The sequence below is a fragment of the Gymnoscopelus braueri genome (assembly GCF_963280865.1).
Source record: "Gymnoscopelus braueri genome assembly, chromosome: 24".
Classification (NCBI taxonomy): domain Eukaryota; kingdom Metazoa; phylum Chordata; class Actinopteri; order Myctophiformes; family Myctophidae; genus Gymnoscopelus; species Gymnoscopelus braueri.
In genome coordinates, this window is record NC_137626.1 from 19,867,679 (window position 1) to 19,892,678 (window position 25,000).

A 25,000-nucleotide genomic window follows, 5' to 3' on the forward strand; every position below is an offset into this window, starting at 1 on the left:
TTTTTAGCCAGGAATCCTTTTAACATGAATCGTGTTGAACGCTACACATTGACAGTGCTGTCAAAACAGTGCTGTCAAAGTCTGTGAAGCTATCTATGAAATCTATGAAAAGGTTTAATCTGCAACACAATGTTATACAATATGTAATGGGGGTCCCTGCTTCATTTATCTCTCAGCTAATGGCTCCTTGGCCTGAAAAAACGTTGAAGACTGTCTGCATCAAATCTCTTTGCCAAAAAATAACCAATCTACAAGCTTATAGATCGGCTATTTTTGGCTAATGTTCCCCCCGGCATTTGGATGCTGGGGTTTAAGTGTTTAGGAGGACCCCCATAACTCTGAGAGTTACAGACCTGTAAGGGTCCATTTGGAAGCCCCCCAGGGAACCCTAGGGTCCCTGGACCCCACTTTAAGAATCACTGGTTTAGTGTGCAACTACAGTATGAGTGCGTCCGTATGTGTGTGCATTTGTTTGTGCGCAGTACTGGGGCTTTGTGTAAAAAAATTGAATAGATAGACGTATATTTACAATATGGATTGCTCTGTGTGTGTGTGTGTGTGTGTGTGTGTGTGTGTGTGTGTGTGTGTGTGTGTGTGTGTGTGTGTGTGTGTGTGTGTGTGTGTGTGTGTGTGTGCGTGCGTGCGTGCGTGCGTGCGTGCGTGCGTGCGTGCGCGTGTGTGTGCATGTGCGTTTTGTGTGTGCGTTTGTCTTCTCTACGTGTATTAATGCCGTCTTTGGGTCATTTAACTTGTGCGAGCTGTGAGTCGAGAGATGATGCACGACCACAAGCTACAGCGGTGTTGCCGCGTTGCAATGGATTGACGCCATAACAGATTACCATACCACACACACGCACACACGCACGCACGCACGCACGCACGCACGCACGCACACACACACACATAGACACAGACACACAGACACACACAGGCATGCACACCTGCAGGCTTGCATGCGAGCACAAATCCACAAAGAGATATACACAAGCACAACAACACAAACACTGCCTCTCACACACACGTTTGATTTTAGGAACATTTTATGAATGCCATTTTTAACCGTAAAACACTAAAACCAAACACAGCAGATCTACAAGCTCACCCTGCGTTGCAGCACGACACAAGCTTGTACGCTGTCTTCAGTGCGCAACAGTGGCTTGCAACTATACAAGAATCAAGCATAACTCCGACCCTAACCCCTAAACCTAACCTTTAAAAGTATAATCCTAATCCTAAACCTAACAAAAAAAATACACAGACACACACCTATATATAAATATATATATATATATATATATATATAAATATATATATATATATTAGGGAGGCACCGCCGAGCGAGCTTAGGCGAGCGAGTGTCCGAGCGTTGCAAAGTCGCCTTCAGCCGACTCAGCCTGAGGACCAGGAAAATTTTACTTGTATTTTGTATTGTACAATGTAAGTACACAAACACACATTCTCACACACATGCACGCACGCACGCACGCACGCACGCACGCACGCACGCACGCACGCACGCACGCACGCACGCACGCACGCACGCACGCACGCACGCACGCACGCACGCACGCACACACACGCACACACACACGCACACACACGCACACAGTCTGGCCTAAAAAGCTAAACGGCTCACATACATCATGACCAGTTGAGGAGCCGTGATAGCGCTCTCCCGGGGGAGCAGAGCTCCTCTCGTCCGTCGGTAGAAGACTTTTCTTCCCAGGCTGCAGGCGGCCGCAGAGCAGAGGGCCCTACAGAGAGATGACATCAGCGCGGCGCTCTGACGAGAACCCTGACAGCCGTATGTAAATCGAAGATGACGAATCGCTTCCCCGCATCGCCTACTCGCCACCTCTCGAGCCTCCGCGATGAAAGACGCCAGTGAGAACGAAAGAGGGGTGTATAGGGAAAGGGGAGGGGGGAGAGAGAGAGACGATGGGAGGGGGATTCATGCACACCCATCAGCTTTTGAAGTGCAAGAGAAAAGGTGAGAGAGGGTGGGCGAGCTATAGCAGGCCTGTCTGTCAAGGCCATAGCCACACAGTAAAACTCTCAGGGTTCATTTAACCACTTGAACCCTTTACTTTGGTTGACCGTAGTCCCTCAGGGCGCTATACTAGTGACTTTTCTGTTTTATCACTCTACACTAAATATCTTTGCTGGCAATTTTTCGTGTAGGTTTTCCCCAGAATACTGGGGTTTAAGTGGTTATCTCTGCAGTGTAATGGTTCATGTGGGTCCAGACTCTTTAGTTTTTGGACTGTTTTTTAAGCATTCCCTTGCTTCAACATTCATACAAGTTAGACACATAATACACTCTTATCGCTGTCCTATACTTCTAATTAACCTTTTACCTAATGAGGGATGCCAGGTTGGAGAGCAGTGGTACTGACATTGATGCTTTGGTTAAAAGGCAATGTGCATGTAATGGGCAGACACACACACACACACACACACACACACACACACACACACACACACACACACACACACACACACACACACACACACACACACACACACACACACACACACACGCATGCAGTGGGAGGATAAAGTGGTTCCACATGTGTTATGCATGGAGAAGGGATGCATGTGACCACCCATAGGATAGGGAAATCCCAGGTGTGTTATGCCTTTGTTCTGTGTGTGTCTGTGTCCATGTCTATGTCTGTGTGCGTGTGTGTGTGCGTGTGTGTGCGTGCGTGTGCATGTGTGTCTGTCTGTGTATGTGTGTGTGCGTGTGCAGGCAGATGTTTGTGTTCCCATATGTGCACAGGTGCTTGTGCGTCTGCACATATACATGCATGTGATCATGCATGTGATCATGCACGCTCATCATCAGTGCATGCACTTCCATACTTATACCCGTGTGTGTGCCAATGTGTGCACAGGTGCACTGGTGTGTCTGCGTGTGTCTTCATGTCCATACAAATGCATGTTTGGGTTTGTGTGTTGGTCTGTGTTGTACAAGCATGAGTGTCTCTACGTGTGTTCCCTATATCAGAGGTTCTCAAACTTTTTTGTGTCCAGGACCCCCAAATTGATATGTATTTGGCCGCGGACCCTCATCTGAAAAGGTTTTGTTCCATTTTTCAAAAATAGCAGAAGTATAAGTAGATCTGCTATTTTTGAATAGCATAACACATAAAGTGGTTAAAATGATTACATGAACTACTTTTGCTGGGGACTCCCTGCATGGGGTCTCAAACCTTTTAACTACTTAAACCCTATAAACGTGGGGAAACAAACTTTTTTTTTTTCTACTTTAAATTTTTATCCCACGATTTTGTAACCCATTTTTCACCCAGTGCCAATGCCTAAGCTTGTAATCCTGGGCACTACTCTCCCTCTGCCAGCCTGGGGAGAGCCCCGTACTGAGCTCATGCTTCCTTCAACGCATGAGGAGTGACTGAGCAGGCCGCTTCTTATCACCTGACAGGGGGGAGTTTCCCCAGTAGGACGTAGTGCGTGGAAGGAACACGTTATTCCAACCAGTTCCTTTCCCCTCCATCAGGCGCCCCGGCTGACCAGGGGGAGGCAGTATAGAGACCAGGATTACTGCATGTTTTTTGTGAGGGTACCTACCCTAGGGGACACAGGGAGAACATACAAACGCCACACAGAGTAGGCCCTTTCACCAACCCCACCTACGGTATGGAGAATGGGATGACGCAGAGGAGATAACACACCTCCGGCGCCCACAGCGTCCCCGGCGGGAATCGAACCCAGGACCTTCTAGCTGTGAGGCGAAAGCGCTAACGATTGCGCCACACTCTTTGGGAATAACCGTTGTAACATAACTGAACCAATAACACCTGCACAGCTGTGAATAGTGCAGTGGTTCTCAAAGCAGGGTCACATCGCAGAGCAATGTGAGCTTGTAGATCGTCTCGTTTCGCTACTTTACGTATGAGGAAGTATGAAATGACCACTGTATGAAATAAACATAAAAAAATGAAATATGGAGTACAGTGTTTCTGCCCAACTGCGACAATATGTTTTATAGCAAAGTGAACATTTTCAGATATCACTTCACTCCCTCTTGAAAACTGGTCTCTCTCTCTTTCTCTCTCTCACACACACACACACACACACACACACGCACACGCACACGCACACGCACGCACACACACACACACACTGATTAATGTGCTGCCTCTGATGGCTTGTTTAGAGACAGATGGAAGTACAGGAAAGCCATTTGTCGGCAGCTGAATTTATGTGTTGTCTACCACGTTGCTGTGGCTGTGGAGATTTCCACGACTCCTTTTTAATTAAAGTGGTAAAACTGTCTTTGAGAAGGGCTGACTTCCCGGTAGCACGCAAGAACGTTGGGAAATTACCTCTTTTGAAAACTTTTGGGAGAGACGGAGCACCAGGTTTGTTTGTTTTTAAGTTAGTTTTTGGAGCTTTTCTGCATTTATTGGATAGTATAGTTTACAACATTGTCGGGCCTCTGGAATCGAACCTGCAACTCGCTGTCGGGCTGCATTAGAGCCTATGGGGTATGTACCTTAACCACTAGGCCATTGGCACCCCACGGAGCACCCGGTTAGCCAGAACACTGAAACAGGGTTAAGGAATTTGTTTAGCTGTTTGTTTGTTTGTTTGTTTCCTTTGTTTCATTTATACTGTTTACAAAAACCCAATGCTGTTTAGACTAAAATCCATAGTTTACTTAAGACTCAATGCACTGCTACTGTATGTGAACTATAACCACTTCAACCCTAAGCGTCCCTTTTTTGGGGGTGAACATTCAGTGAAAATAGCAGATCTACAAGCTTACAACATATGGAGTTGTAAGCTTGCAGATTGGCTATTTCATCTATTCCAAACAATGCATTTGCATGGACAAAGACACATGCAATGCATGCATGGTGTGCAGACAGACCAATACACCTGTGCACACATGGTGTGCACAGGGTCCCCGGACCCCACTTTGAGAAATGGAATAGAGCCCTGGGGTGACTATGGTCAACTAAGTATATAGAGGTTTATGGACTGCAGGCCTTTCACCGAAAAAAACTTGGAATCTAGAAAGTGTCTGTTTTTGGGTGTGGCGGTCTCACTGCAACCGAATAAGGTTAGGGTTGGAGCGACATGTCAAGATTTGCATATTTCATTGTTAGATAAACTATATATAATGTGACGTGTTGTCATGTTATCAAAATTCCAGCCGTGGCGGTTTCCCTCCCTTCACCCAAAACGTTTACGACACGAAAGCACGTCTTCTTTGTGTTCGTATTTATAAAGCCAAACTGCATGAGGCGTCTCTCTCTGTCTCTCTCTCGTGAAAAGCGCATGCATGTCACAGCTGCAATTTGAATGTCAAATGGAATCCTTCAGTAGCTGATGCAGCAGTTTGTGTTACATTTTTTCGTTAGTTTTGTGCTGCAATGACATGACCACCCGACCCACCTTAAGAAGCCCTCCATTGCTGGCAGCCAAAGTAAACAAGCAGAGCTGTGTATGGTATATCCTCCGTGTGATGGGGATTTAGACTGTCGAGATCCATGGCTGCTGTTGGGCCACAGAATCCTGGACCATGATGCTGCAATGATGGAAAAGGTACTCAAATGTTTTTCTGAAGTAAAAGTATCAATACTGCAATGTAGAAATACTCTGTTACAAGTAAAAGGCCTGTGTTCAAAATGTTACTTGATTAAAAGTACAAAAGTATTGGCATCAAAAAGTACTTAAAGTACCAAAGGTAAAAGTACTAAAATGTTTGAAAATAGCAGATCTACAAGCTCGCAACGCGTCGCGATGCGACGTGTTGAGCTTGTAGATCGGCAAAGTAACTATTTACTAAAGTTGTCAAATAATTGTAGTGGTGTAAAAGTACAATATTTGACTCTGAGATGTAGTGGAGTAGAAGTAAAAGTATATACAATTGGAGATACTCCAGTAAAGTAAAAGTACCTCAAAATTGTACTTAAGTGCAGTACTTGAGTAAATGTACTTAGTTACTTTACTACACCGCTGTCGAGATCCATAGCTGTTGGGCCACAGAATCCTGGACCATGATGCATCACTGTGGAAGTCTGTCTCAATGACACTTTTGTCTGCGTGTGCGTACGTGCGTGTGTGCGTGTGTGTGTGTGTGTGTGTGTGTGCGCGTGCGAGTGATGTAGCGGTGCAGTTGACAAGCCATAAAATGCCATGAGTCAACTTCCTCTGCTCCTTTGGCAAAGCGTAGCGGTACAGAATAGTTGCACACACACTGTATTCTCGCCAGACAACTCTACACACAAGAGTAACACAGAGTTAACCACATGAACCCATAGCGTCCCTCTTCTGGGTATGTCATGGTTAGACCGACATTTGGCGAAAATGTGGCGCTTGTAGATCGGCTATTTTTGGGTGTAGAGGGGGAAACATTAGGGGGTCAGAGTACAGACCCCTTTGGGGACCCCAGGATTTAGGTGGTTATGTGTGGAAGGCCTTTAGTCTCACCTCGTCTTACGTCATCAATTCCAGTGATGCAGGGTCTGATGCAGTGACCATGTCTGGGGTTTTGCCAGACAAAATCTCATGGTAAGACTACAGTAGGCCAGGGGTCTTCAACGTTTTTCAGGCCAAGGACCCCTTAGCTGAGAGAGATGAAGCAGAGACCGACCCCCATTGCATTTGCAAACCTCTTTGCCGAAAATAGCCGATATACAAGCTCACAACGCCCCGCAGTGCTATCTAGTAACCGCAAGGACCCCCTAGGAGTCACGGACCCCCTGTTGAAGACCCCTGTTATAGGCGTTCAAATCCACCGGGGTGCATCTGAATTGATCCGGTTTGACCGGGGCGTCCATGCGATGCACAATGGGCTGGGAAGCCGGGCGGGGAAGGGCGTTCTTTGTCACTGAACCAACAACTCCTACGGGCTGGGGCGGCACCTGTCAGTGGGGGGGGGGGGGGGGTGGTTGACCTGCGAGGAGTTTGGGAGTGTTTGCCTCCAGGTGAGGCTCCTCTTTGGCAGGTGAACCAGTAGGGCTCAGTAGTGACAAGACTGTTGCACAGATGTGTGCAGGGAATTCAGGGATTAGCATGACAACTGTACTTTGGGAGATAACTGGCAACCCTGAATTTAAAAAGAAAGAAAGAGAAAATATGACAGGTGGTGAAAAGGACACCTTGGTGTTCTGTTTGCATAAGAAACAAGAAAGATAAGTGACAGACACATTGCAGGCTATACTGTGTAGGTGGAAGATCCACCATAGTTTCACTCTTAATTGATTAGTAAAATGTCTAAATTCTTATCGAGCTCTATCAAAAACAAGAAGGCCCTTAGAACAACATTCTCACAAATGGGGATAATGTTGGCGTAATGGGGCTTACATTTATTAGCCCTGGCGTGCAGATTTTTTTGGGGGGGGGTCTCTCTCTCTCTCTCTCTCTCTCTCTCTCTCTCTCTCTCTCTCTCTCTCTCTCTCTCTTTCTTTGTCCCTCTATTTATATCTTCTGTCTCTGTGTCTCTCCTCTTCCACTTCGTGGAGGGCAACAGAACAGCTGTGGAGTGAATGATTCCTCTAGTCTAAAGTTGTCTACTTAGCACTGGCACGGTCACAGGGCCCTGATCTAAGCCTCTTGTGCGGTAACTATGCTGCTATGTGCGTTAGACACAAACAGCTCCTGAAAGCACTTGTGCAAAACAATGATTGCCATTACAGTTGCTTCCCTCAGCTACACAACTGCTTTTTCCTCTTCCTATCTGCCAAGCAGTGTTATAGCAGTGCTGTGTTAGTTTACAGCTTAACAATGCTGTCACAAAGGGTGAATTCCACGTGGTTTGGAAGTAATTTTCCGAACCGCAGCCTCGGTTGTAGACTAATGACTCCTCCTTGGACAGCCGGGGAGTGTGTCGGACTCTGAGAGGAGAATCCGGACTTGCTTGGTCATGATGAGAATTGCACTTAAACCGCCGAAACCCTATACTTAATGGACCGGGATCCCCCAGGGGTCTGTACTTGGTCCCCTCCTTTTTTCACCTCTACACCAGTGGTTCTTTTTTCATTTCGAGGACCCCCATAACTTGAGAGTGTAAAAACGGAACCAAATTAATCCATTTGGTTCCGTTTGAACACTCTCATAGTTATAGACCTGTCCCTGGACCCCACTCTGAAGAACCACGGCTCTACACCACACCACAAATAGCAAGAAAAATTCATTGATTTAAAAATATATTTTTGCTGAACGGTCGCCTATTTTTTCCCCGCCTCATATGACAATGACATGTCCAGAACAGGGCTGTAGAAGAGAGTTACGTCACTAGCATAGACTCCCATTGTAAGAATGGAATGCGTAAATGCTCTCAATGAGATTGTTCCAATGTTTGGAACTACAGCCCATAGCAGCCCGCTTTGCGGCGAGATCAAAGCGTGACGCGACTCTCTCTTATACGGCTCTGGTCCAGAATAGGGACGTTAGGGGTCATGTGGTTGAAACGTGCTTGTAGGATGCTCTCTCTCTCTCTCTCTCTCTCTCTCTCTCTCTCTCTCTCTCTCTCTCTCTCTCTCTCTGCACAACCCAATCACCACCATGTGATTGATGCTGCTGCTGTTGTTGTTGAGTCATGCATTGTTGTGGTTGTTTCTTACAATGGCAGCGATGAGATGCTATTAAATTAAGAGTAAAACTTTAAGGACTTCATTAACACAAACATTCTCTAAGAAGGCTCCAAATCTGAATTGTGTTAAATCTTCTTACACCAATTATATAATGAAGAATTTAGATAATAAACAAAAATGTATAGGTTGGCCTAACATTAAAAGTAAAGCAAACTGGATTAATATTGTTATTTTCTGCTACACCATTAGTCCATGATAAATTGATGAAAGGGTTTAAAGTGGGATTATAAAACTGCATGCGTGTGTGTGTGTGTGTGTGTGTGTGTGTGTGTGTGTGTGTGTGTGTGTGTGTGTGTGTGTGTGTGTGTGTGTGTGTGTGTGTGTGTGTGTGTGTGTGTGTGTGTGTGTGTGTGTGTGTGTGTGTGTGCGTGTGTGTGTGCGCGTGTGTGCATGTGTGTGTGTGTGTGTGCGTGTGCGCGTGTGTGCATGTGCGTGTGTGGTAAAATTATAAAGTGGTAAAAACTGATATTTTTCCTGCAGGACCCCCTGGAACCCCCTCAAGGACCCCTCAAGGACCCCCCAGGCCCCACTTTGAGAGACCACTGAGCTACAACTACGTCTACGCCCCCCTCACCCCAAAATAAAAGGAGGAAAAAAGGAAAAGGGAAAAGAAAGACCATGTGACCTATAACAGGATTTGACATCACTTATAGCTGCAAGTGTTTGCATTGATCCGCCTTCAGGATCACTTCGGGGGCGTCCCGCGGTGTGTCTTTGATCGTCGGTGCGTTCTGTGGAGGTCAGAGGAGAAGAAGGAGAGCCCTCACAGTGCATCTGGTGGTGCAGCTGAATGTGTGGACCACACAATGCATGGCTTCCCTTCAACACACACACAGGCTTCACACGCCTGTAGCAAGACTATAGTGCACTTATACTAACCTCGCGTCACCAGACTTTCCACCTCGGAGGAAAGCCTGGTATTCGTTCCAAACTGGCAGTGGTGGAAAGTAACTAAAGTACATGTACTCAAGTACTGTACTTAAGTACAATGTTGAGGTATTTGTACTTTACTTGAGTATTTCCAATTTCCAATACTTTTACTTCTACTCCACTACACCTCAGAGGCAAATATTGTACTTTTACTCCACTACAATTATTTGAAAACTTTAGTTACTAGTTACTTTGCAGATATAAATTATTATATTACAAACATACATAAACCACTTTAGTCCTATTTTATACCTAGGCTATTTGAAAATAGCCGATCTACAAGCACACAACATTGCGAGCTTGTAGATCTGCTATTTTCAAACAGTTAGTTAGTTTTCCCCAATCCCCATTTAAATGCTGAATCGAGTATAACTACGAGTCTCGCCAGTCGCCACGAGTTGGAATAAAAGATGGATATACCAAACAAACTATTCCTATAAGCTAAACTACGCCGCATCAAGGGTTTTATTGGGTAGGCCCTAGAATTATGATGCCCTTGATTGCGGGGAATTATTTTGGGTGATACCGGCACCCTTGGTTCTGGCCATTATTTCCGCTCCCGACCGGATCAGAAACCCGAAAATGGTATTGATCCCATGGGCTACTCCTTTAATAATGAACCAATAATCATTCTCAACCTTTTACATTTCAAGGACCATCAGTTTGATATGCATTTTTATCTCTGGGATCCCCAATCTATACTGTAATATCCTCAGTGCAACTCTGAGAGTGTACACATGTGTATAGGCTACAATCTCAAAGTTATGAACCCATAACACAGGGTCCATTTGGATTGTCCAAAATGTCCACATTTTGACCCGTGGTGGTCCCTTGATCCGAGATTGAGAAACAGTGCTAACAATTATTATACCATGTAAATACCATAGAATATACTTCATTCGCAGACCCATAAATAGGCCTACTTCTATCAAAGTGGGGTCATCTTTGTTAGGTGTTTTTTATGCTATTTTGTCACTTCACTCACTGTCATCTGGGGATCCCCCAAAAATCATGTGGGGACCCCCCTGGGGGTCCAGACCCACAGGTTGAGAACCCACTGTTATTATATAACATCACTGTTCATCTGATTGGAAGAACGATATTCATTCTCGTTTTCGTGGCTGCATGTGTTTAGCTCTCTCACTTCTTATACCTGCTAAATCCCGACCCCCTCTCTCCTTTAAACGGGTAGATTTCCAGTGTGTATTCTCCTTTTATTGCTGTCATTTGCATATAAATTAAATCCATATTGTGCCTGCGAGGCAGACTATGCTAAGTATGCAAACGATCCCTGGGCTTTTCTTTGTTTTACAGATAAAAAAAAAAGCCTGGGCTTTTCTATAAATGACAAAGTGGGAGAGGAGAAGAAAAAAAAATAAGATTTCCTCTCGCATGTCTCATAATTGTATGAATTTTAAATACACTGTCATGGAGATCCTCTTCAGCATTCATTCACAGCGGGGAATACAATTATTGTTATTATAGTGGAGTGGTTCTCAACCTGTGGGTCGGGACCCCCAGGGGGGTCCCCACATGATTTTTTTTGGGGGGGGTCCCCAGATGACCTTTTTAATTCCTAAAAATAAAAGAAAGAAAGAAAAGAAAAAAGACCATTACTGCATCCAAAGTAATCAACAAACTTTACAGTAAAAACTGGTCAAACTTTGGTCAAATTGTCAAATAATATATAGGCTAATTGTGAAAAAAGGTCGATCTACAAGGCTAGGCGTTGTGAGCTTGTAGATCTGCTATTTACACAATATGTATCTGTGGAACTGAGTCAAACTAAATGTAATGCCTCAACTCCTACAATTCCAAGTCCTTGTCAGGGTCCCCAGTTCAAATATGATTATTTTGGGGGGTCCCCAGTTCAAATATGATTATATTGGGGGGTCACGCACGGCCTGAAAAGGTTGAGAACCACTGTAAACTAGAGTAGGGGGCTTTTCTTTCCCAACGTTTTGAAAATGGAGGTTTGGGTATCTCTTAACACGTGTGGGCCAGATGGCCCCAAAAATATCCACTCCAGTTAACTATCTGTATCACCAGAAATGAGACTGATATTGTTGGCCTATATATTATTATGTCCTGTTATTGAATCATTTTGTTTAGTCTAATGGTGTTGCCAGTGGCAACACCATTGAATCATTTTGTTTAGTCCAATTGAATCATTGAATCATTTTGTGGCAACACCATGATTCAATAACAGCCTATATAATAGCCTATAATAATATGTATAATAGCCTATATTCAGATATTATTTTATTTTATTTTAATCCTGGCAAATTGACAGAATTAAAATATTTTCCTATACAGTCATCTCTCAACAATCCGTTTTTTCCCCCCCGTAAATTAATGCCCTATATTTCATCATAGGCTATACACAGTGTCACACAAAAGTATAGCAAAAATAGCAGGTCTACAAGCTCAGTCGTGATTCGTGATGCAAAGTGTTTTGAGCTTGTAGATTAGCTATTTTGTAATTGGAATCCTGAAATGTAACAGGTTTTGGACATAATGAGGTTTCCACCTAGTCACAATATGCAGGACCTATTTAACCTATTCGGTCAGAAACTACACTGTTCCTTCACACCTTAAAGGATGTGAAGGAACACTTGGCTTGCAGGTTCCCTGTTTGCTTTGCAATGATAATAATAAAATAAAATGCATTGAAAGCAAACACGTGTTATAGCATTGGTTGGCTATTTGCTCACCATCCAAAAGTCTCACTGCAGATTAGCCTTATGTCCGTTTTTTTTTTTATCGCAGGGCCTATAATATGTAGGAAGATACCGTTTTCGCCATTTTTTTCATTCATTTTTTTTTCATTTTTTCATTCATTTTTTTTTCTTTTCTTTTGTGGCCTACTTTTGCACATTTGTACCTTTTCAATCATTTGATTGAAAAAGCTATTTCTGTCTACCAATGAATCGTGATTTCATTTACGCAATGACATTATGGGGTCATTTTATCCACACGCATAACCACGCATGCAGGTGCACATGCACATGCACGCGCGCGCACACACACTCACACACACACACACACACACACGCACAGAGAGAGAGAGACGCACGCCCAGCACGCCTTGCCTCAGACAGATGATGATCCTATAATGCAGAACAGATAGGGCATATTCATATTCATGTATATTAGCAATCTCATTCACTTTAGCTGAGATGTCCAAAAATAACACTAGCTTTTTTTTTGTTTAAAGTGGTATAGGCTGATGGTCATCATGTAATCAGTGGGTTCAGATCACTAACATAATGCTTTATATCTTTATCTGCGGGGACCCTATGTAAGCAGAATGGTTCCCAAACACTGGACCGGGACCCATTTGTAGGTCGCAGACACTTTTTTTTTTTTTTTTAAGAAAAAAGAAATACATTAAAATCTTCATGAATTAAAAACAAACTCGATGATTTTTTTAAATAATGTCAAATATTTTTATTATTTTTAAATCTAATTTTCACTATAGTTTGGGTCCCGGGGAGACATGACATCACGTGTTTCTTTTGGGTCTCGAGCTAAAAAGTGTGTGAACCAGTGTACTAAACTATACAATAAGGCTATACAACTATGATGACGTTTACGTCACACAGTCGCACAGTTGTTGAAATCAATTATTAATGCACTTAATTAAATAAGTAGGCTATAGGCGTAATAATGTGACACACAGCGCAACAACACATGCAGTAGTAATGAAAAAGCCTAAACGCGTCCTCTGTAGACCAACTACAGGCTGCTTAACTGTTAATTAAATCCCGTCTAGTTCCATAATAACGGAATGAAATGATACCAACACGGCGACTTGGAGCTTAATTTATGCACAAAAATAACAGATCTGTTTTGTTTTGTTTTTGTCAAGGGACACTGTCTTATACGACCAGGTATAAAGCATTGGTGGAAAAAGTACTACATTTCTTTACTTAAGTAATATATCAATACTGCTATGAAGATATATAGGCTACTCTGCATATGGCTACTTGAGTAAAAGTACAAAAGTATCGGCATCAAAATGTACTTTGAGTACCAAAAGTAAAAGTGCTCATTGTGCAGAATGTGCCATTTCACAGTGCGTCACATCGAGAGGCATTGTGAGCTTGTAGATCTGCTATTTTCAAATGGCCGCAATATAGGGCTGAAGTGGTTAGGCCTACTTTTTGTTTTGTAATAATAATCAAAATCTACAAAGTAACTAGTAACTAAAGCTTTCAAATAATTGTAGTGGAGTAAAAGTACAATATTTGCCTCTGAGATGTAATGGAGTAGAAGTAAACGTATTGAAAATTGGAAATGCTCCAGTAAAGTAAAACCTCAAAAATTGTACTTAAGTACAGTACTTGAGTAAATATGCTTTAGTTACTTTCCACCACTGGTCTTCATCCATCCGCTCCAAGTGATGCAACGCTTGGTTAAAGCTGAGTCACATTCATTCACAGTCAAACACAGTTACAGGCTATAGGCCTATAGCCATGGCCATCGGTCTATAGTAAAACCCTCAATAACTTAATAAACAAAGATGCTGTGACAATATGGGCTTTGTCCATATGTCACCCAACATAAACCAACATTATTATTACATGGCTGAGACCATTATGGATGCAGGCCTGAAAGGAGAGATATTAAAAAAGATACTAATCTACACTGAATGGATGCACCTGACCTCTGAAACCACAATAAACAACACACACGAAACAAACATGCGTGAGAGACATGGCTATTGTTCTGCAACATCCCGTTGTACTGAATACCGCATTCTATTTATGTAGCTTTTTAATAGATATTTAATAGCTTTAGGTTGTGCAGTGGTGGAAAGTAACTATAAGTACATTTACTTTAGTGCAATTTTGAGGTATTTCTACTTTGCCGTATTGACACTTTTACTTAAGTAAAAAATGTGAGTACTTTTTCTGTTGTGTTGCAATAAGTCAATAGTGGAGGTGCGTTTATCCAGCCCCACGGAAAGTGCGACAGAATGCAATCGCCATGTAGTAAAACCTCCCCGACGAAACCATAGACTGTAAAAAGGACGAAACCTGCAAGCCTGCATGAAACACACCAGACCCAAGGCTGTAGGTGACATGATGTTTCACACTCACAGTCAGCAGCGTGTCAGATATCGTTGCTGTCGGGCAGAGAAACCTCGCATCTCCATATTTCAACGTTTTATGTTGTTAGTAATTTAATACATGTGTCAAACCAAAGTGGCCTCTTGACGATATTCAAGTTCATGCTCATTCGCCACATGGTGAGCTAGATCTGCTATTGCTTTTATAAGTGAAAGTGAATATGTTGAGTCTGTGGGTTTTATAAATGAAAAGTAGCCTATATTAACACGAGCTTGTGACTAAATAATAACGGGCTCCATATAGGAACACATGTTCTTTTTTCAATTTGGACATACAAGGTTTATTTTCTACCCGGCAGTTATCATTTGCTCTAAAGAAGGAGACACCTTTGGCCCTGAAACCATCAGTCAGTGCCGGACGGTGTCCGTTCGGCCTGAAGTGACCCTCGGTTTAAGTTTGATGATGATGATAGGCCCCTGACTGTGAACTCCGTGACACGAGACGCGTGCGCGTGCTCGTGTGCGTGTGTGTGAGGTCAGGGCGACCAGACAAACCGTCCAGGGAACAGTGTGTGTTTGTAAAAAAAAACGGGATGGTAGGCTACGCCTAATATATTTTCCGAGTGCCTTCTTTATATAGGCTACCACACTATTAAAATATAATATAGGCCTACTATTGGAGGGAAACAAATATATAGGCCTATATTTTAAATTATTAAAAATTAAAGTATTTTTTTAATATCCACACTTGCGCAACATTTTCTATATTATTAAATATTGTAACGCTGGATAATTATTAATATTTTATTATTATTTTCAAATTGTAAAATGAGTATCTACTACTGGCAGATTAAAAATGTCTGACTCTATCATCGTCGATAGCCTATAATAAATAACCCGTGTGAGTCGTTTGGGGGAACAACGCTTGTAAAATGTGCCGAGAATAGATTAACGGGAGACATTTGATCCATTCTGCTGAAACAAGCGGTGTCTGATTCTATAGGGAGCTGAACGGGACTGTTTAAAATATACATTATATATAGAACTATAACCGCAGCATGGAAAAGGCCCGTGTGTGTCATGTCGTCGACCACCCAAAATGATATGTATTTGGCTGCGGACCCCCATCTCAAAATATCTTGTTCCTGGGACCCCCAGAAGCAAAGATTTGAGTCAAAAATGTGTGCTTTAAAAATATATATTCAAATACTTGCACAAAATGTCTCGATCTTTCAACAACAACAAAAAAGCAGATCCACAAGCTCGCAGTAAGGCACTAGGTGCCATGCTATGAGCTTGTAGATCTGCTATTGTATTAATAAAAGGTGTGCGAGTTGCATCATGTCACTATATCGAATCAACTCAGGTCTTATAAATGTTACATTTCAAATGATGTAACTATATAGGCCTATAAGATAGCATTCAGTAATGTGAATATTTGATGATATTACTTTTATAGGCTATTTTCAGTCAAATGCATGATATAGGTGAATTGCTCATTTGCTCTAATTGTACAGGCCTACCTATAGGCTATATATATTTTTTTTATAAGGACGTGAATTTCTGCATTTTAGCTTAGGCCATTGTTCGGTTAAATATAATAATTAATGGGTTGTTATCGTATTATTGTACTGTTTATGCTATTAACGATAGATGTGTCAAAATTTCATTAATTTAAAACATAAATCTAGCGACCATGAACACGTAACAAATTGCGTATACACTTAATAGATACAATTGGTAATGCAGATAAGTAAATACAGGAAACTAAACACATTTCAAATAGTATGGAATATTGTATTAAATAATAATAATGAAAAAGCAATAAATAAATGTGGCGCAGGGTTCTTATGTTTTTTTTTCGTACTTTTTTATTTCAGACTACATATCGCTGAACATGTTAAAATCTTTGGTTTGTTTGAGTTTTTTGTTCAGTGATGCAGTCTGGTGGGGGAGGGGGGGGGATCAGACACCACAAAAAAACCTAATCAGAACACTTTATACTAAAAAACCATCGGGGGCGACATTATTATAATATAATATAAAGGGGGGAAAAACGATAAAAATCTCCAGCAAGTATATAGGGACCGCATCAAGAGAGATAGCTATTAAGAATCCCTTATACCTGAAATTAAAATATGTACAACTTGATAACTGTGTGTGTGGCTATATAAACTTTTGTTTTCTTTTAATACTGTTCATTCGTTTATATACGTCCATATTTAAATGTCCTTTTAAATAGCGTTCTTTTTTTCCCCTTCCTTTTTCAGTCCACTCAGTTTTGTATTTAGTGTTTGTTTGTTTGTTTGTCTGAAGTCTTTTCTTCATGTTTGTTTGAAGTCTTTTTTGTCTCTTCTTCATAATGCTCTCCAGTAAAGGAATAGAGTCCCATGTCAGTAGCCCTCGGTGTGTAGGGGGGGAGGGCGGGGTAGGTTGTTCCGTGGGGGTCAGTAGTTATTCTCCATTTAATAAATGGAGAATAACTACTGACCCCCACGGAACAACCTACCCCGCCCTCCCCCCTATTTTGGGAAACATGTCCAAGTCTTTTTAGCCCCGCGATTCACACCGATTCATATGGGGAGAAGAAAAAGCACATAGCAGATCTACAAGCTCACAACGCGTCACGTTCCGCGATGCATTGTGAGCTTAGATCTGCTATGTCCTGCTATTACTGGGACATCTGGGCACCTCGATGTAATATTGGCTATTTTGTCCAAAATGTTCAAAAATAAAACATTTGAAAAATGGTCTTAAGTAATGTAACATTATCCTTCAACATCTTGTTTATGACCCAAAATGACTGGATAAACAGGTTTTGTAGCAATTTGCAGCAATTGTAGAAATATTAGACCTTAATTGTCGAATGTTTAAGCATGCTCTAATCATGTATACTTTACTTTACTTGAGACCATTTTTCAAATATTCTATTTTTTTTACATTTTGGACAAAATGGACAATTTTACATCGAGGTGCCCAGATATCCCTAGTGCCCACTTATCCTGTTGCCCTATTCCCCCCCCCCCCCCCCCCCCCCCATCAGTCGCTCTCTTCTCCACCTCCTCCTCCAGCACCTCCAACTCCCTCCCTCTCCTCTTGCACCGTGGTGGTCGCGTTGTGAGCTTGTAGATCTGCTATTTTCAGCTATTTTCCCCCACCCCCCATCAGTCGCTCTCCTCTCCTCCTCCTCCACCTCCTCCACCTACTCCTCCACCCTCCATCCCCTCCTGCACGGTGGTGGTGGAGTGGTTGTACAGTCCCTGGGCCATGAGCTGCAGCGCCAGGCCGTTCTTGTAGCCCGTGGCCTTCTTGATCTTGGCCCGCTTGTTCTGGAACCAGATCTTGATCTGGGACTCGTTGAGGCCCAGCTCCGTGGCCAGGCCCTGTCTCCGCTGCTCCGTGATGTAGCGGCTGGCCGTGAACTCCGTCTTCAGCCGCTGCAGCTGCTCGGCCGTGAAGGCCGTGCGCGGCCGCTTGTCCTCGGCGCTGGACGAGTTTTTCTCGTTATTTTTCTTCTTTTTCAGTTTTCGCGTCCTCGGCCCTGGTGTGGAGACAACAATAGGTAAAGGAGACGGAACACGTAAATGTCAGCGGAGGAAGGGGGTGGTTGCAACGCAACAGATATAGGCGTCGGTTAATGCCGCTCTGTCATTTTCACTCCCCAATGCGTCACTAGAGGACTACAACAACTAAAAGGATTAAGGTTATGTTTTAGGCAGACTTTTGTGAGGTTAGGTTTAGGCAACATGCGACGTCGCCATGGCGTCCCGTCATGTCAGAACTTGACGTTTCAGGGCTATAGCGACAAAATGTGACGCCTTGGGAGTGAGAACGCCTTTGAGTCAATGGCACGCACGCACGCGCGCACACACACACACACACACACACACACACACACACACACACACACACACACACACACACACACACACACACACACACACACACACACACACACACACAAACACACGCGCGCGCGCACCTGGATATTTTAACTCTATGATATTTTCCTTATTGTAGCCTCTAAACATTTTTTTAAACATAAAACAAACAGTTCCTTTGTGAGGAGCAGGACAATTGTCTGAATGTCTATAGCCTATACTCAAATTCTACCATTATAATGGGGACGTTTGGACCTCACAAGTGGCTTATAATACACACGCGCACGCACGCACGTGCGCATGCACACACACACACACACACACACACACACACACACACACACACACACACACCCCTAACGACGGTGCCGAAAATATCAGATGTACAAGCTCTCATTGTGAGTTGTAGGCCTATACTACAACAGTTGTAGGCCTATAATAGCTCTGCTATTTTCGGCTCGCGAAAATGAGCCATAAGGCCTGTCTATAATTCTCAGAGCCTATAATTCAACACTGAATAGTTCCCACGGATGTCCTGTCACTTTAGTTTAGTTTAATGACCTGCTAAAGACACCGAAAATTATTAATAAGTAGGTTATCGAATGAGCAGTTGATAAATGGTTTGTATACAGAATGAATAGTCAACAAATAGGCTATAAACAAACTTGTATGAACCGCAGTGTGTTAACTTATAATAAACTGACCAACACAACGAGGCCTCTGTGAGCTCTGCTTCAATGTGACTTCACCGACACCACTTCACATTATTAACCATTTAAACCCCATATGGGTAACCGGAGTCCCCGAGGGCTCAATATTGTATTTTCGGTTTTGTGTTATTGTGGGGAAAGCTTGCTGAAAATAGCAGATCGACAAGCTCACAATGCCATGATCTGCTATTAAGCTTTCCCCACAATACCGATGCTGGGGTTTAAGTGGTTAAAGAAACAACTTCTTAGAGCTGTGGTTCTTAAACTGTTTTCATGTCAAAGACCCCCAGATTAAGTATTTGGCAGCGGACCCCCATCTGTAATAAAAAAAATAGTTCGTGCCATGGGACCCCCATACAATAGTGGCTTGTTAAGATTTTTTATTTTTTATTTTATATTCCAAAATAATGAAAATAGCAGATCTACAAGCTCACGATGGTCAAATAGACAGTTTGGGTTAAAGACGTAAAGCCTGATATGGATACTATATTAACTAATTTCCCCCTCAAGGGTCCCCGGACCCCACTTTGAGAACCATTGGCTTAGATCACATATATCTAACTCGATCATTCCTTTCGTATTGATGCTGATGCTGATTCACCAGAAAAAAATAATATTGCCAATCACTAGCGTATTAAAGTAGCCTACAGTTAAAAGAGAGAAAAATATATAATAATGTGCTTAGGCCTATATAGAACATTATAATAACACCACCACACCATGTCTAGATTTCATTATTGCCTATTTTATGCACTTGCGAGTAAAATGCAACCTTTGTCTTGAATTAAAAGGCAAAGCATGACCAGTCATACAGCTATAAAGAATACAAATACACAACATAATACCCCTGATATGTTATTATAAAGAGAAGACGGTGGGCATTTGGCCTATCCTCCATCACCCCGCTGTTTAATCAAAACACACAGCCATATGGAAATGTAGTGTTTTGCTTACAATATTGCCTATTATATATATAGCCCAGCATGCGTGGTATAATGCAGGATAATATAATATAATATTAGACTGTTTGCCATGATTTCCACTTTGTTATTTTGGCTGTGGAACTATTTGAACAAAGTAATACATAAATAAATGAATGAATGAATAAATAAATAAATAGGCTAAATTACATTCAGTCATTAATTTCAACAGAAGCTCGTAGAGGCCTGCGAGATAACTAATTTGTTACACATAATTATTAGGAAATACATAACCATTTACCCTAACGTTATTATATCTATGTTATTATGTTATTATATCAACGTGATTGAACACTTTTCTTTTGCAACCAGGGTTAATAATTCGACATCAATATGTCTGTTGGCACACGGACAAATCTGTCCGTGGCAAAGACTTGGCCAGGCCTCGTCCGTGGCAAATTTTAGATTGTCTGTTTTTACACACCATTATAATGTTCTTATTTTGATCATAAGACCCAATTACTGAATGCCAGTCTCCAAATTTTCTTCAAAATATGTATGACACTGATTTACAGGCACAGGACAGGAGTCCACTAGGACTAGTTCTCAAATGTTTTTTTGAGAAGGACTCCCTTAACTCTGAGAGTGTATGGAACCAAATGGACCCGGACCATTTGCACACTCTCAGAGTTACAGACATATTATGGTCATTCAGGGCTAGAGGAATATGTTTCTTGTCCACTCATTTTCTCCGTGGCAAAAATGTAATTTTGACAAAAAATGTCCACCACAAGCCAACATGGTGATTATTACCCCCTGTTTGCAACATATGAGCGCATCATAACCCAGTCATGTTTCTACACCTCGCTAGGTGATTTTCAACGAATGTAGGGCTGTAGGCCTAGTCGAGCACAACCTCAGGGCTCAGAACGGTCTCTGGATCGTCATGATTCAAAACTGTCTCGTTGAGCTCATGAGACGCAAGTGGTCGTTTGTTTCAGTTCTTCAAGATGATCGCCAGTGGTGGAAAACGTACTCAAAAAGGTTTTACTTAAGTAAAAAAGTATCAATACTGCAATGTAGAAAGACTTGAGTAAAAGTCTAAATTTACTTGAGTAAAAGTACAAAAGTATTGGAATTAAAATGTGTTTAAAGTACCGAAAGTAGAAAGTACTCTTTATGCAGAATGTCCCGTTTCACAAGTTTTAAAAATAGCAGATCTACAAGCTCACAGTGCGTCGCATTGCGACCCATTGTGAGCTTGTAAATCGGCCATTTTCAAATGGCCGAAATGTATAGGGCTGAAGTGGGTAATGTATGCTTTGTAATAATAATACAAATCTACAAAGTAACTAGTAACTAAAGTTTTCAAATAATTGTAGTAGGCAAATATTGTACTTTTTAGTACAATATTTGCCTCTGAGATGTAGTGGAGTAGAAGTAAAAGTACTGGAAATTGGACATACATACTCCAGTAAAGTAAAACATACCTCAAAATGGTACTTAAGTACAGTACTTGAGTAAATATACTTAGTTACTTTCCACCACTGCTGATAGCTCAATCCATCAGTCAATCAACGTTTATCGATCAGTGGAGCTTTTCTGAAACTATGAGGGGAAATGCGGGTCAAGTTCACGGCTGTCAACTGAAACTCCTCTTCTCTTTTTTTAAATTTCAAATGGCATAGTCGTTCAAACCTATTTACAATTAACATAATAACATAATGTTGACTTCAAAAGATTGCTGCCATATTGTGTTGTTGTAGCCTAATATCCGAAGCTGAATTTTAATTTGACATAATTGTGCTGAGAAATAAGGAAAGCCCTATTTTAGCTTTAATATGTAGCCAAGTTTTTAGCCTTTGATATCAGTAATCCCCTCCCTCGTCAGCCTTTCAAACTAATTAAGTCAAATCAAAGATATTACAATCAAAGAGGGACTTTGTTGTCTTAAAAAAGGCCTTTATTTAAAATGAAAGCAGACACTCTGTCTAAACTAACATTCAATGAGAAAGACCAGAGCAATATGGCATTAACTAATCTGTGCAAAATATCACAATATATGGGTCCTAAAATAAATAAATGCACTGCCTTTAGCCCGTGTGTGTGTGTGTGTGTGTGTGTGTGTGTGTGAGAATGTAAATAATTGGAAGCTAAATAGGCTACACAAATTATTCTTTTTCCCCCCAACTTCTACATAACGAATATTCAATACCAGTGGAGTATACAAATGGACAGGGTCTGTCTGTACTCTCAGAGTTATGGGGGTCCATGAAATGTCTTTTTTTTTTTTAAGGTTTGAGACCCACTGTTCTAATCAGCATATCATTTTGTGGCTATAAATAGAGCTCAGAGTTCAGCAATAATCCCTCATAACTTAAGTATAGTAGTTATGCAGCAGCAAGCCGCCCATGTTAATGTGTGGTCCCTGTGTGGAACTATATGGGGTCTATCTATATAGGCTACTTTGTTGTATGACAAATAGCAAATAGCAAAATCTATCTAAGCTATCTATCTATCAGTGACTGATAATCAGTCTACAATATTGGTTCTCAAAGTGGGGTCCGGGGACCCCCAGGGGTCCTTGGGGGGGGGGGGGGTTCCAGTAGGTCCCCAGCAAAAGTATATTAACATAGCATGCCATTACAATCATCTTAACCACTTTATCTATTTATACGGTGGCTATTCAAAAACAGCAGATATAAAAGCTTACAGCGCTTCACGAAAATATTTTTAAAATATCGAAAATGTTTGGAAAATGTTGAGTGAATTAGAATTTTCCCCCTCTTCTGGGGGTCCCTGGCATAAAATATTTTCAGATGGGGGTCCGTGGCCAAATAGCTACATATGGGTCCGCGGCACGAAAAAGTTTGATAACCACTGGTATACAAGATAGATATCTATCTAGCCTCTCAACCGACAACGCCTTGTAGTGAAACGAGCAGTATAGGCCTGTAGATCAGCTATTTTAATTTTACGCACATCTTATGCTCCTTTAAAGAATTGGGAAAAAAATTAAGTGTGGCCCCCCGGGTGTGGAACTATATGTTAGCGCCTTACCAGATGAGGGTCTGTCCGAGTAGCGCGTACAGTAAACCCACGCGGGCCACAGCATATTGGGCTGGCTCTCCTTCGCCGCCGGGGGCGAGGAGGATCCTCCATTATTATTGACCGTAATCGACGACTGATCGGCGTATCTGCTAGTCCCATTGCTGCCCGACACAGTCTCTGATCCCTGCTTGGCCGAGCTCTGGTGCTTGGAGGACGGCGACGAAGACGTCGACGACGACGAAGAGGACGAGGACGACGAGGAGGACGAGTTGGTGCTGTCGCTGCTGCAGTTGGAGTCCATCAGACAGAGGCTCATGCTGCCGTGGGACGGCCTCGATGACAGGACCAGCGGGTTGACGTTCTCTCTCCCCGTCGTCGTCGTCGTCGTTGTCGTCGTCTCGCCGCGTCCCTGATGATGGCCGCGGACCCCCTCCTTCCTGCAGCCGAAGTCCGGCCGCAGGATGTTGTCGATGAAGAAGTTGGTGGTCCTGGTGTTGTTGTGGCTGGGGGCTCCTGCTCCATGGCCATTATGGTGGTGGTGGGGCAGGATCATCGGCGGGGACGGCAGGTCCATGGTGCTGCTCTCCTCCTCGGCGCTGCTGCTGCTGGAGTCACGGCTGTTCTGGTGGTGGTGGTGGTCCTTCTGCTCCACTTCTTCCATAACTGGGACGACAACCGACCGACCCCCCAATTTTTCGGCAGCAGGAGATAGACGCGATCTCCTCCGCCGAAAGGACTCCTCCACTTGTTGATCGGATCGAATCCCCCCAAACCCGCACCTCCGTCCCGTTATCCAAATCAGATTGACAGCATGTAGAAAAAAATTGCCTCTTCGCTGGGACTAAAACAAAAGGTGCGAACAGGTCCTTTTAGACCAGGTGTCTGACTGTACTCGTGCTGTTTTGCATGTCTGTCTAATCAAATATTCAATTGATCAAACAATCAAACGGGTACCTGCTGCTTTTAGTTCGCTATAATGTGATCATCTACACAGCGACGACATGATGTTTTGTCTTCCAGAAGAAGCCATCCATTTCGGCCGTCACTGTAGCCCTGCCTTCAACGAGCGTCTCCACATTTTACGCACAACCACGGTCTCCACGACGCACGACGCGGGCGCGCTGCTGCTGCTGCTGCCGTTAGCCAATGTGTGTGTGCGCGATGCTCCCTAAACTCTCCTAAAAGCCGTTGTCATCCTGATCCTCTCACTGGGCTGTTTTCTTTTTCTCTCTCTCTCTCTCTCTCTCTCCCCTTTACAACTCGACCGGAAGCACGTGTGCGCGTACACACGTGCAGGCGGCCAATCAGGAGTGGAGATCGCCCCTGTCACGGGTGACGACGTCCAATCGCGGCTCATGATTCTCGGTGCACGGCACGGTGGATGATGCGCGCTGATCTCCACCCCCCCATCCATCCACCACCCCTCGTCACCACCCCCAACCCAACCTCCCCAAAACCCAAAACCCAAACTCATACGTGCACGCCTGCAGTCACAGGCAGGCACATTCGAAAAAAAGGGAAACGAAAATAAACAGTGACACACACAGGCAGTGATGTGTGTAATAATGTATTAAACATCAAATAAAATAACCTAACCCTAACCCAAATAAAACAAAACATAAATACAAATTAAAAAATAATAAAACATCAAATATTACATCTTATAATTCAGGAGTAGACATTTTCGCCATGATTACATTTTTATTTTTATTTTCATGTTGAAAGGGTTTTTGGATTAGGCCTATTTGGTTGTGTCCATTTAGCCTGTCCCTCTCCTAGATACAGTAAACTGGCGCTTTCCCCTGTG

At 42.8% G+C, this 25,000-nt stretch overlaps 1 protein-coding gene across 1 annotated transcript; it reads right to left on the reverse strand.

Annotated features, from left to right (window-relative positions):
* Nucleotides 1–17,795: 17,795 nt before the first annotated feature.
* On the reverse strand, nucleotides 17,796–23,854 carry LOC308080501 (homeobox protein engrailed-1a-like; the record flags this gene model as incomplete). Its single annotated transcript, XM_080422397.1, has 2 exons — nucleotides 17,796–18,184; nucleotides 23,203–23,854. The coding sequence occupies 2 exons, from the start codon at nucleotides 23,852–23,854 to the stop codon at nucleotides 17,796–17,798; spliced, it is 1,041 nt and encodes a 346-aa protein (XP_080278523.1).
* Nucleotides 23,855–25,000: the final 1,146 nt, after the last annotated feature.